The 13,990-nt window shown below is 40.4% G+C and overlaps 1 protein-coding gene across 1 annotated transcript in view; it reads right to left on the bottom strand.

The window, feature by feature from the left end:
• Nucleotides 1-12,889, bottom strand: part of Hk (potassium voltage-gated channel subfamily A regulatory beta subunit hyperkinetic) — a 419,600-nt gene extending 406,711 nt beyond the window's left edge. The window contains exon 1 of the mRNA XM_083132479.1: nucleotides 12,252-12,889. Within this exon, the coding sequence (XP_082988605.1) occupies nucleotides 12,252-12,358 (107 nt within the window). The 5' untranslated portion in view covers nucleotides 12,359-12,889. The remainder of the gene's footprint in view (nucleotides 1-12,251) is intronic.
• Between the last annotated feature and the right edge of the window lie 1,101 nt (nucleotides 12,890-13,990).

The following is a 13,990-nucleotide window of genomic DNA, read 5'->3' on the forward strand; positions in this document are numbered from 1 at the left end:
ATTTTCGTTCCATTTTAATACTGAAATAGGTAAAGCAACATACTTTGAAACCTGTGCTCTTCCACCGGCCTTGGTTCCTTCATCCTCATCGTCGCGATTGAGCTAGATTCGTAGAGAACCGACAAGAAGGAACAAAAATTCAGCAGAAGAGTGGCTGAATAGCGTTTGCACACGCTCTTCCCGAAACTTCAGCCTGTGAAATTGCAGCTCTGGACAATATTCTTGGATATGCGCTTACATAGCATTCAAAGTGCACCGTTTCATCCCGTTGTTATAGCAACTGCGTTCCAGCTCGGTTAAGCGTATTTCCAAAAGCGATGTAAAATAGGTTAAGCGTGAATCTCCATCCCGTTCCCAAACCCGAGTGTTGTAGTCTGAAACTCTGTGTAATTTTGCAATTATTCTCTTGATATTTCCACCAAGCTAGCCACAACTCGTTGAGAAAGCATACTTTCTCCAGTCCTCGTTCACTTTCTCTCCTTTCTTCAATTTCTCTGCTTTACAATTTCTTTGTTCTCTCTCCCTCTCTACTTCTGTATGTCGGAATACCTGCATGTCCTCTCTATCTTTGTTTTCTATCTGCTTCCTTTCTTTCTCTCTCGTTCCGTGCTTGTGCTTCTCTGTCTCTCTTCTTTGTTTCTCTCTTTTCTCCTTTTCTCTGCTTTTGCTTCTCCTCGCTGTTTGTTTTTGATTCTCTGTCTCTTTTCTTTGTTCTCTCTCTCCTCCTTTTTTCTGCTTCTGTTCTTCCTCTTTGTTTGTTTTTGATTCTGTCTCTTTTCCTTGTTTCTCTCTCTACTCCTTCTCTCTGCTTCTGTTCTTCCTCTTTGTTTGTTTCCGATTCTGTCTCTTTTCCTTCTTTCTCTCTCCTCCTTTTCTCTGCTTCTGCTCTTCCTCGTTGTTTGTTTTCGATTCTCTGTATCTTTTCCTTGTTTCTCTCTCCTCATTTTCTCTGCTTCTGCTTTTCCTCGCTGTTTGATTTTGTCTCTTTTCTTTGTTTCTCTTTCTCCTAATTTTCTCTTCATCTGCTTTCCTCGCTGTTTCTTTTTGATTCTTTGTCTCTTTTCCTTGTTTTCTATCCTCCTTTTCTCTAGTTCTGCTCTTCCTCGCTTTTTCTTATTGATTCTCTGTCTCTTTTCTCTGTTTCTCTCTCCTTCTTTTCTCTGCTTCTGCTCTTCCTCGCTGTTTGTTTTTGATTATCTGTCTCTTTTCCTTGTTTCTCTCTCTCCTCCTTTTCTCTGCTTCTGCTTTTCCTCACTGTTTGTTTTTATTCTCTGTCTCTTTTCCATCTCTCCCTCTCTCTCTCTCTATCTCCCTCCTTGCTCTCCATTTCTTGACTCCTTTTGTTTTCCCCTCGCTCTTTGTTTATGCTTCTTTGTATATTTTTCTTTGTCTCTGCCTCCCTTTTGGTCTGTTTTTGTTTTCCCGCTCTCCCTCTCCTGGGCCTATTTCTTACTTTTCTCTCTCTAATTTGTTTATGTGTTTCTGCCTTTGTGTCTTCATTGGCTGATTTGGATTATTTTACTTCGCATTTCTATCACTTTTAGCTAATCGCAAAGATGAGGGATGAGTGATATGATGAGACTGGTGAAGGGACACTCGCAAGGATCACCCATATCCAGGCCGGGATTCGAACCCGGGATCCCAGGTGTCGTAGTTCGCTGTGCTAACCACTCCGCCCTTCCCAATTTATATCTCCCTTGTCTCTCCATTGCCCTGCCTCGCTCTCTGTTTCCACGTCCTTCTCTCTCCATCTTTGTTCGTGCATCTCTGTGTCCACGTGTGTTTCTCCCTTCTCTTTCCATGATTCTACCCCCTTCTCCCAGCAATCCACCTCTCTATCCTTTCCCAAGAGACGAAGAATTAGCCCAGTCCGCTTGTGTCGCGCTTCAACTTTCACCTCAAGCGGCATAAATTTCCGAAAAGTTATGCGTCCCGAGAGGAAACGGTGGACGCTCTGAATCGACGCTTGATGCCTTCTCGTAACGAACAATGGCTGAAAACTTGTGACAATACATCCCCCTTTCCTTTTCCCTCGTGCATTAATATCCAGTATTATACCTGTCAAGTGGCAATCAAAAAAAGGTTTTGGAGTTGTTTTTGCTGCACAAGATACGACATGTATCCACGGGTAGTAATAAATGTTTCTAATTCGCCAGAAGGCTTAAAAATGTGTGCAATGCAGCCATGAAGTGTGAGAGAGGATGCTATACAAATGCAGGTACGGAAATAGCAAAACGAGATAGAAAGAGAAATGGAACGAAAGACAAGGCACCCATGCAAGAAGAGAGAGGAGAGGAGTTGGGACTAGTTTTACTGTAAAGGGATCAACAGGCGTATGAATAGATAGTAAAACCTAGGACCAACTGCAAGGGAAGAAATCATAAAGTTCCCTTTCGGTCATAACATCCTTACGTTCTTCGGCACATCACTGAATACAGAAAATGAAAGTCAGAGAGAGAGAGAAAGGAAAAGTAAGACAGAGAGAAATAGAGTAAAGGACAGAAAAAGAGGGAAGAGGAAAAAGCCAGACAAAGAAAAAGAGAAGGAGTAAATATCAGATAGAAGGAAATAGAGAAAGCGTAAATATCAAACAGAATGAGAAAGTAGAGAGAGAGAGAAGGTCAGAGAAGCAAAAAAGGTGGAAGAAGTTAGATAGAAACAGACAAATAAGAAGTTTAAGTCACTTGAAAGAATGGACTAGTTTAAGTGTGACACGGATAGAAATTCAAGTCAGATAGAAAGAGATAGATAAATAATAAAAGCCAGAGACAAAGAGAGAAAAGTCAGACAGAAATAAGGAGAAAGAATGAGTAAAAATGCCAGACACAAATAGAGAGAAAGCGTGTCAGCCAGAAAGAGAATCAAGAAGGGGTAAAAGTTAGGCAGAAAGATCATGATAACAAGTAAAAGTCAGAAAGAGATAACGGTTAAATGTTAAACAGAAAAAATGGAGAGTAAAAAGAATAAGAAGAAAAAGACACAAGAGAGTGGAAGACAGGATGAGAAAGTAAGGGTGAAAGAAGAGACTGAAATATCATTAAGTAAGTGAAATCACTGTAAAAACAAGAATAGAATATATTTTCAGACACTTCTCTAGCTGTTTCAGTTCCGGAGATATGGAACCCTAATTCGTTGCTCACAAACATGAACAGATGTAAACGCTGTAGGCAATCTACGTGGTTTCGGGCCATGCGGTCGATACTGATTAAATGAAACGAGAATACCGGCGATGCGTGCAAATTAAATGCAGTCGGTGCGTACCACTTTTGAAAAAGAAACACACGTGATTTGATCAAAATGAATTCCGACAACGTGCGCGACACCAACAACTGATATTTGGACGCTTGCCTCCATATCGTTGATCATGTAGGATGCATGACCCCTTTGTGTGTATGTAATGTTTGGCTGCAATTTTCATTTCGATTGTTTTAGATCGAACGTGATACCAGAGTTATAAACTTTAAATTAGAGGAAAACTGGGTGAGTTTATATTGTCCGGGAGATTGCCTGGGTTGGTAGATTTGGCGGTATGGGAAAATTGCTTGGTTTGGGAGATTTTGCTGTAAGTGGAAGATTGCTTGGTTTGGGAGATTTTGTGGTAAGTGGAAAATTGCTTGATTTGGGAGATTTTGCTGTAGGTGGAAGATTGCTTGGTTTGGGAGATTTTGTGGTAAGTGGAAGATTGCTTGGTTTGGGAGATTTTGCTGTAAGTGGAAAATTGCTTGGTTTGGGAGATTTTGTAGTAAGTGGAAGATTGCTTGGTTTGGGAGATTTTGTGGTAAGTGGAAAATTGCTTGGTTTGGGAGATTTTGCTGTAAGTGGAAAATAGCTTGGTTTGGGAGATTTTGCTGTAAGTGGAAGATTGCTTGGTTTGGGAGATTTTGTGGTAAGTGGAAAATTGCTTGGTTTGGGAGATTTTGCTGTAATTGGAAGATTGCTTGGTTTGGGAGATTTTGTGGTAAGTGGAAGATTGCTTGGTTTGGGAAATTTTGCTGTAAGTGGAAAATTTGCTTGGTTTGGGAGATTTTGCTGTAAGTGGAAGATTGCTTGGTTTGGGAGATTTTGCTGTAAGTGGAAAATTGCTTGGTTTGGGAGATTTTGCTGTAAGTGGAAGATTGTTTGGTTTGGGAGATTTTGCTGTAAGTAGAAAATTGCTTGGCTTGGGAGATTTTGCTGTAAGTGGAAAATTGCTTGGTTTGGGAGATTTTGCGGTAAGTGGAAAATTGCTTGGTTTGGGAGATTTTGCGGTAAGTGGAAGATTGCTTGCTTTGGGAGATTTTGCAGTAAGTGGAGAATGGCTTGGTTTCCGAGATTTTGCGGCAAGTGGAGGATTTCTTGGTTTGGGTGATTAAGTGGTGCAGAAGATCGCGCAGTTTGGGTGATTTAGTGGTGCAGAAGATCGCGCAGTTTGGGTGATTTAGTGGTGCAGAAGATTGAGCAGTTTGGGAGATTTAGTGGTGCAGAAGATTACGCAGTTTTGGAGATTTAGTAGTGCAGAAGATTGTGCAGTGTAAGATATTTTGTGGTACAGAAGATTCTATAGTTTGGGAGATTTCCAGATATGGAAGACTGCGTGTTTTGTGAAACTCTACTTTATGATACAAAGTCGCGAGTGCGGTTAGAGATATTGAAGAGTATGTAAGAAAAATTTCGCGATATTACGACGTATGAAAAATTTTGCAGAAAGAGAATGCATGGTATGAGAGATTTCGCGGTAAGTCAAGCAACTCGTGACGTGTTACATTTTAGTTTTGAGTTACTTACGCGACTCAAGTTCTTCAGTAGGGTGACTCTAATTCAAATACTGAAGCGTGGTGATAGGCAGACGTCAGATTCAGTCACCGAGCTGAAATTCAGCTGCAGGAACTCTTGAAAGAAGTCGCTGCAGAAGATCGAATTCAATTACAAGCCAACTTCAAAGAGAGAAAAAAGGAACGCCTCAACTGGAATTCAGCAATTTCAAGTTTCGAAAGGCAGCTGCTGAAACCTTTACACAAAAGAAAGGCTCTCTAAGAATAGAAATGCAGTCTTTATACCTCTTCCCCCGCAGAGTCAGAGAAGAATCGAAATTTACAAAGAAACAGTGGCGAAGGGGAGTTGAAGACGATGCTCTCGGAACTTTCTCTCCTTTCCCAAGAGGGAGGAAAGGGGGGGAGGGAGTGCAACATGTACTTCCAATTTGGAAATTCAATTCTTCTCCCTCTTCCGTGGCTGTTGATCTTTTGTTTCCTGATAATCGATTCTGTCTTCAAGATCCGACATCCTGACGCTTGGATTGCGACCGTGCCAATGCCACGCCTCCTCGCTTCGGCACTTATTGGACAAGGGTTTCCTTTCTCCTCGCTGCTTTCAATACACGATACTTCCTTGGGAGCTGGCACATGCCTCCAAGAGCCCGCGTAAGCTATAAATGGTAGATTAAGGTGCTACTGGACTTTAGATTTTTTCAGACATTGCTGTCGTTTCGACTGGTGCAGAGGAAATTACATGTAATCAAGTATAACACCATTAAGCCTTGTTTCCATGATATGAAAAACTCAATATGATGACCAAGGCAGAAATTTATTTATTATAAAACATAAACTAAACGTAATGTTTCAACGTTCTAGCAAGGTCTTCTTCAGACTCTGCACCAAGTACAAATGTAACAAGGTACAAAAACAGAGCGATATATATACACAAACATTACTCCCCTCCAGACTATTAGAAAGTTGTTCTGAAACATTCTATCAAGTGGCTTTCCCTTGTCAATGGGGGACTGAAGATAAACAAAGAATGGAAGAAGGTGTTAGAAAGAGTGGAAAGGACAAGAGAGAAGAAGAATGAAGTAAAAAGAGCGTAAGATAAAGAGTCCAACAACATTCTAGATGGAAGTAAATATGTTTAGCCTTTTCGGTCAAAGTACAGTTGACAAAGGTAAGCCACCTGCTAGAATGTTCCAGAACAACTTTCTAATAGTCTGGAGGGGAGTAATGTTTGTGCGTATATATATCGTCCTGTTTTTGTACCTTGTTACATTTGTACATGGTGCAGAGTCTGAAGAAGACCTTGCTAGAAGTTTGAAACGTTACGTTTAGTTTATGATAAAATAAATTTCTGCCTTTTTCAGCATATTGAGTTTTTCATGTAATCAAGTGTGAGCTCGCCCACTGAAGCAGAAGCGCGGCGAAGATGGATGTTTGCACTTCATTGCCAACCGGCTCCAGTGTCCATCCAGCTTTAGATTTTCCTAATTCTGAAACATTGCATACGTTTAGTGTTTAATTTAGAGCTTTCAAGAGAATTTTCGCCTGGTATACTTTAGCTGTTGTCTGGGCGAAACTATGTGGTTATCAAAGCAAGCAAGAACGCTATGGGTTACGGGTTCGATCCCGGCGTGGGCATGGATGTTCTCTGTGAATGTCCCTTCATCAAGTTAATCATATCACTCATCGTCGCGATACGCTGGAAGTGGAAGAAATGTGACGCTAAAAACACCAAAAATCAATCAATCAATCTGTCAAACTATTACAGATGCTTATATAATAGCTACAGGAAACCACATGTCCTTGAATGCTCTAGAAGCAGCATGGGCAACTAGTCTCATCTGTGCAAGAATGCTCTCATGTGCACAAGAGGCGAGCAAGGTTAGGGTAGCGTTGTAAGAGGAAGCGAGATAGAGAATCTCGTGGTTAACAATCTCCACAAGTACATACGAGCTGCAAAGACTGCTAGAAGGAGCTCTGAATAGATACACGTGACAGAATTTGAGATATATTAGTTCTTATTGGAAACAAGAGATTTTTTTTTAAAAAAAACGACCTTGATCAAAAAGGCAAAGAGTCGACAACATCGTAGCTCATTGCCTGACATTCTCACCGTTAGGTTATCCACGCGGGAGGAGAGGGTAAGTTGATTGATTGATATAAGAATTCTGGTTGTGTCGCCAACCACGTGATAGAAAGTGGCACCCCTTAACTTCGAATTACTGGTTCTGACTCTGATGTAACAATGAAGGTCATCCTGCTGAGAGGAACTTATTACCAACAATAGACTTTACAATAATTATTATATCTTTGATATAAGTGAGACTTTAGAGGTACATTCAGCATATATACGAGGGGAGAGATGGGTTTCCAGGTCACACACTTTTCTTTATATTTACTCCTCAAAATAGGTGAACCCAGGATATGAAATGGTGCAGCAGAAACCTCTCAAAGTGTTGGACCAGTTTTGCCACGAAATGTTTGATCACCCACCTTACTACCCTGGTCTAGCACTATCAGACTTGTGCATGTTTCATAAATTGAAAGCGCACTTTGAAGACATGCATTTCTGGACCTTCTATTGACAGTGTGATAAGCTAGATTCAGAAGAGAGGCACTTTTCTGTCAAGGGTCCAATTTATAGCAGGAAGGTAGTTCTTTAAGGCAAGTACGTCACATAAACGGAAGCTGCTACTGATCTACCTGTTATGCACCTTCCTTTACGTTCCAACCACACATTAGGACAGAAAACAGGGCGATGCGCGACCGCACAGAGAATTATCTTATCAACTGCAGCAGCTAGAAAGATGAAATTAAGCATGCACAGAATGTGTGTTCAAATTCCTGTAGTAATGACTCGATTTGCGGTCGAACCGAGAAGAGAAAGACCACCACCAACCAGGCACGTAGCGAAGGGGGAGGGGTCTGGGGGCTGAAGCCCCCCTCTCCGAAATCCTACAAGTATCTTAGTAGTGTAAGTAGTAATTAATTTAAATTTCTTAGCAGGATTAACCATCTTGCAAGAGAAGTTGTAATATACTGGGAAATTCATCTTCAGGGCTTCTACCCACCAACTATTTCACCTTTAGATGGCGGCTGGTGATAAGGAATGAGCCACTCCCCCCGGAGTAAAATTCTGGCTACGTGCCTGCGTCCAACTCGAACTAAAGTGTACAGTCATTTGTTTACTGCTCTCGCGGTCACCCCACGAGAAAGGGTTTCACCCTACCATATGAATAACGTCCATCCCTTGCTTTGAATCGAGAAGAAATCAACAATATGAAATATTACATCTCTGCTTTCGCTGATGATACAAACATTTGGCTCTGAATAAAGGTGTGACAATGTGCTGAAGAGCACGTCACATTTTGGCAACGCAAGGGCAGGATTACAAGTCAAGTAGCTGATTTCATTGACGACACCAAAGGATTAACCATTCTTACCTACGCGGTAAGGTTATACCATGTTTTCAGCAGTCACTCTATATATTGCCCCATATTCATGCTGTGGACTTCTTATCAGAATGTAAGCTTAAATGGGTCTCCACGAACCCCATTTCCACAACACTGAATATATCCTTTCATGTTATGCAACGAACAAATTCGTTGCGTACGCCAGAGGTCCCGGGTTCGAATCCCGGCCTGGGCATGGATGTTTGTGAGTGTCTATTCATCAATATCATCATATCATCACTCATCCCTATCTTCACAATTTAGCCAAATGGCACAAGAAGCGAAGTAAAATAAAGCAAATCAAATTCGTTGTGTGTTGCCTAACTGTAAGGCTTAAAGTAAACTTATTCTACTCTAGCCTACTTTTGCTCTTAACTGTACAGTTTAATCTCAATTTAATATGTGCACACATTCTCATTTCCTTTGGTCATTTCACGTCAACTCTCTGACTAATCGCGACGACGAAGATGCAACATTGTGGGATAAATACAATGATACCCTCTCCGTATACAGAATTCGAACTTGAGGCCTTTACCAGCGCGATCCACAATATATATTAACTTGGAACTGTAATATGATCCGCTAATCTTTTGTAAATTGATAAGAATCTTGGTTTCATGCATGCCTAGAGAAACAAGAAGAAGAAAGGCTTTACAAATTATGAAAAGCGATTGGATTGTAGCGATTTGAAAGGATTACCATGAAAAAATCTCACTATCACATCATCCACTCAATAATACTCGTTCGGTAGACTTTGCTTAGCCATAACGTTCTGTAAATAAACACTGCCAACCCTGACACAATTATAACCCCAACGGAAATCAGGGTTGCCAGCGCACACACACGTGTGTCTCGGAAAGATGTGGAATTACTGTGCATCCATTTCGTGTGATAGGTGGCTGTTATTCTCAAGATAATAATTTCATAACTCTATTAGGTAGATATAACAAACCTACAGGTAGAATCCTTTGGAAAAGGGGACAAAGGAAAGCGAAGCGACAAAATTGAGATGAAACTTGCTCTATCTCTCGTTCTCTCTATATATATCTTCTGTTTCATTCTCTCTCCCTCTCTCTATCTCTTCTTTTTCATTCTCTCTCTCTCTTATATCTCTCTCTTTCCCCTCTCCCTCTCTCTATCTATCTTTCACATTCTCTTCTCTCTCTCTCTCTCTCTCTCTCTCTCTCTCTCTCAACCAAAAGAGAGAAAGAGAGAGAGAGAGAAAGGTGAGAGAGAAAGGGAAATATAACTTCTTTCTCTATTTCTTTCTTCCTTTTCTCTCTCTTTCTCTTCTTTTGCTTTCTCTAGAAAGAGAGAGACTATTTTTGCTTTCTTTTTCTATTTTTCGTCTCTCTCCTTCTTCGTTCTCTCTCCCAACCGAGAGAGAGAAAGCGAGAGAGAAAGGGAAAGATAACTTTTACTCTGTTTCTTTCTTCCTTTTCTCTCTATCTCTCTTTCTCTTCTTCTTCATTCTCTCTCTCTTTATGTTACGAAAGAGAAAGAAAGAGAGAGACTCCTTTTTGCTTTATTATTTCTATTTTTCTTCTCTCTCTCTCTCTCTCTCTCTCTCACTCTCTCTCTCTCTTATTTCTCTCTCATCTCTCTCTCTCCCTACCTCTATATCTTTCTCATTATCTTCTCCCTTCCTTCTTCTCTCTCTCTCTCTCTCTCTCTCTCACTCTCTCTCTCTCTCTCCCTACCTCTCTATCTTTCTCATTATCTTCTCCCTCTGTTCTTCTTCTCTCTCTCTCTCTCTCTCCCAACCGAGAGAGAGAAAGCGAGAGAGAAAGGGAAAGATAACTTTTACTCTGTTTCTTTCTTCCTTTTCTCTCTATCTCTCTTTCTCTTCTTCTTCATTCTCTCTCTCTTTATGTTACGAAAGAGAAAGAAAGAGAGAGACTCCTTTTTGCTTTATTATTTCTATTTTTCTTCTCTCTCTCTCTCTCTCTCTCTCTCTCTCACTCTCTCTCTCTCTCTCTCTCTCTCTCTCTCCCAACCGAGAGAGAGAAAGCGAGAGAGAAAGGGAAAGATAACTTTCCCTCTATTTCTTTCTTCCTTTTCTCTCTCTCTCTTTTCTCGAAGCGGGAAAAGAGGAAGAAATGGAAAAGATAAAGAAACCGAAAGAACTGACCTGTCACGCCATGGTACCATTTTCAGAATCAATACACAAGCACACCCAACTCAAAATAGTCAATTTACGTTTATGTTCTCTAGAGGACATGTTCCCTTTGAGAGACACTGTTATTGCCATACACGAGTACCTGAATGGGAGTCAATCCTAATAGTTGTATGTTGTAATTCTATATCCATATAGTTAACTTGAGAGTATTCACATACATACATACATACATACATACATACATACAACATATATATATATATATATAGTGCTCGAAGTGAGGAGGGGTGCAGTGAGATGGTGACCCCCAGCTGTCTCACTGCCACCACGTTAAACCCTGGTGACAAGGATACTCCATGTAACCCCCAAGGCTAGACCAAACATTCCCCAAGCTAACATTTCAAGCATTGTGTATATACCTACACACACTCATACATACAAAGTTAGAGCCAGTATACGCACAGCTAAACAAACTGCAAATGCATTGACTTCCTATGATATTCATTTTGAAATTCAAATATTGCTAAATTACTATTTGAAAAACAGTAATTTTTCCTGTAGTATTATATGGGTACGAAACTTGGTCCCTTATATTGAGACAACAACATAAATTGAGAGTATTTGAAAATATCGTAGGCAAATATTTGGGTCTAAAAGGGATGATGAGACAGGTGAGTGGAGAAGGTTACATAATTTAGAAGTACATAATTTGTATTCATGTCCAGATATTATTAGAATGATTAAATGAAGAAGACTTAGGTGGGCAGGCCATGTGGCACGAATGGGAGAGGAAAGAAGAGTTTACAGGATTTTTGTTGGGAATCCTGATGGTAAGAGACCAGTGGGAAGACCACGAAGATAGAGGGATAATGTTGAGATGGACCTAAAGGAAATTGGTAGGGATGGAAAAGAGTATATAGATCTTGCTCAGGATAGGGACAGATTAAAGGCCTTTGTTGGCTGCAGCCATGAACCTTCGGGTTCAAGAAGGCTAGAGAGTTAGTTAGTTATTTAAGCGTGTCAATGTGCCCTTTTATTTGATTGATTGATTGATTTGGTGCACACAGTAAGGCTAATCAGGAGTGGACCTACAGTTTAAAGTGGGATCCGAAACACTATGTTGCTCCACCGGGTATCGAACCCGGGACCCCTTGAGTACAAGGCGACGACATTACCATCGAGGAGCCGGCCCTTTTATATGGATATGTCTCTTTGCTCTCTGAGTATTCATTCCCTTAATTTTTAGTACCGCTATTAGAGAATTTAGTGATCTTGAACCAGCCTGTCTATATATCCCACACGTGCCTCCATGGCACGTTGCAATAACAATGGGGTAAGTGTGCCTAACCTACCATATCTTAATGTATCCATAAGATCATCGAACGATTGATATAATTAATGCTTGCGAGTGGAGGGGCTATATGGAAATGTTACATTGTTATTGATAGTGTAAATGTTTATTGTTATATTTGTACTCGGCTGCTTATTAAATAACGTTGTGAAATGGTATTCGAGCTTGCTTGCCTTTTTTTGCACGTTACAAATTTGATTTGATTGCAAGAATACTGAAAGAGATTTACTGTAACGTTATTTTCCTTAAATCAGTTACTTATATAGCGGAGATTTGCATTCAATATATCAATTCCATTTGGCTCAGAATTAGGGTAAGTATATATAATTCAAAAAGTCAGCATTTAACTCAAAACATGTAGCACCAGCGTAATAGTACTTTCGTAGTATTTAAACTGTAAAGCTGGGTTATATAAACATTCAGGTAAAAGCAGCATTTCTTTTATGAAAAGACCATCCCAGGTTCTCCATGCATTAAAAATTATATTAACGGTCACAAGGAATAAAACCAACTGTTTCACATTGTAATAACAATACAAGCTAAAAGAAGAAAGGAATGAAGATAAGATAAGCGTAAATATTTACCGATAAAGCGCTTGTATTGGAAACGGTTCATCATCCTCATTGTTGTTGTTCGTGTCATTGTTGTTGGCATTGTTGTTACCGATGCTGTAAATAACTATTCTTGACATTGTTGCTCGGATTGTTGATGCTTCTCTTTGTTATTGTTATGGTTGTCGATGATCTCGTTGTGTTTCGATTGTGTTGAACTATCTCTCCAAGGACTATCACACACGCACACTATTAGCTTGGAATGAAAGTAACACTGATCGTTCGTAGAACCACGTGGTTTTGTTTAGCAAAGTTCGCTAGGCTAGTTTCTTCACTAATACTCTACCTAGGAGTTTGAAATAGATGAAAAAATGGATTAAATTCACTAGAAAACTTCTACGATATACTAGAACCGTTCTAGAAGACTATTAAAATTTGACATGTGTTGTTCTATTCTTGGGATAAAATTTGTTCTATTCTGTTATTGGGGAATCTGGAAAAGCCATTAAGGCCAGAAAGGCTGGAGTCAGAAATGAGCTGTTGGTTTTCTAGGATTCCAAATAATTACACTGTTTACCCCCTGGAGCCACATCCTTTATAGCCACACCACACACAACACCGACACAATATTACTTCCACACGCCACCATTCCTGCCTGCACCGTACCTTCCTTTAACAGCTGTACGATTGAGAGGACGTCGACGCTACGGAAACGGCCGAAGTTCGCCGAACGGAACGGTGCACGACGAGCGCGCGCGCTTCGCAACCGACCCAGTTTTCATGTCTGTCTCGCCCCCCTCTCCTCTTTCAAGCCCCCCTTCCTCCCACCGTCACAGCCGCGCCCCCTAGTCCTGGCCTTCCGCTCTAGTACTCGACTCCTACCACACCGCACTGCGGATACACGTTTCGAATACCACCTGCAAATAACTCCTGTTCTCCCGAGTGCATAACCTTCCAGGATACGTCTTGTTTCTAAAGTTGGGATGATTCTCCCGTCTTCCCTGACCGTGCACAATGCAACCAAGCGGAACAAGGGAATGGCTACTGCAGAGTCATCTTGTGGCAATGGGGGGAAATGAAATATGAAGCAAGATTTCTGCAGGTAGCGGGGAGAGCCTTCTTGTACAGTGACGGGCACGATTGTGTTGTAGTGACCCCCAAGACGCAACCAAGACGTGCCCATAACTGCACGAATAAGTATCCTTATATGTAAAAACATTAAAACCAATTTTTGAAACCGACTAGATGTGAATCCATTCTACTGTGCAGTATTTTCCATTACTCTGAAATTATTTTACCTTCTATTTTCCTTAATCTTCTCTTGTATCTATAGTGACTATGTATGTCATATGTACGCTAAATATTATTTTTTACTTTTTATTTCCGTTCAATATTATGTCAAGGTTATGTTCTGAACAATTAATATATGTGTATATGGATTCTGTTAGGTGACTCTAATGCACAGATTGGCAAAGAAGAGACATTTAAACCCACGATTGGTAAAGAAAGTCTTCATGAATTAAGTAATGATAAGGGTATAAGATTGATTACTTTTGCAACCTCAAAGAATTTAATTGTGAAAAAGTACCACTTTTAAACATAAAGATATCCAGAAATATACCTGGTCTTCTCCAGATGGTAAAACTCATAATCAGATAGATCATATTCTCCTTGATAAGAGAAGGCATACTAGTATAATTGACGTTCGTACACATAGAGGTGCTGACTGTGCCAGTGACCATTATTTAGTAATTGCTAAATTAAGAGAAAGA

Source organism: Lepisma saccharinum, chromosome 12 (assembly GCF_977018435.1).
Source record: "Lepisma saccharinum chromosome 12, izLepSacc3.1, whole genome shotgun sequence".
Lineage (NCBI taxonomy): Eukaryota > Metazoa > Arthropoda > Insecta > Zygentoma > Lepismatidae > Lepisma > Lepisma saccharinum.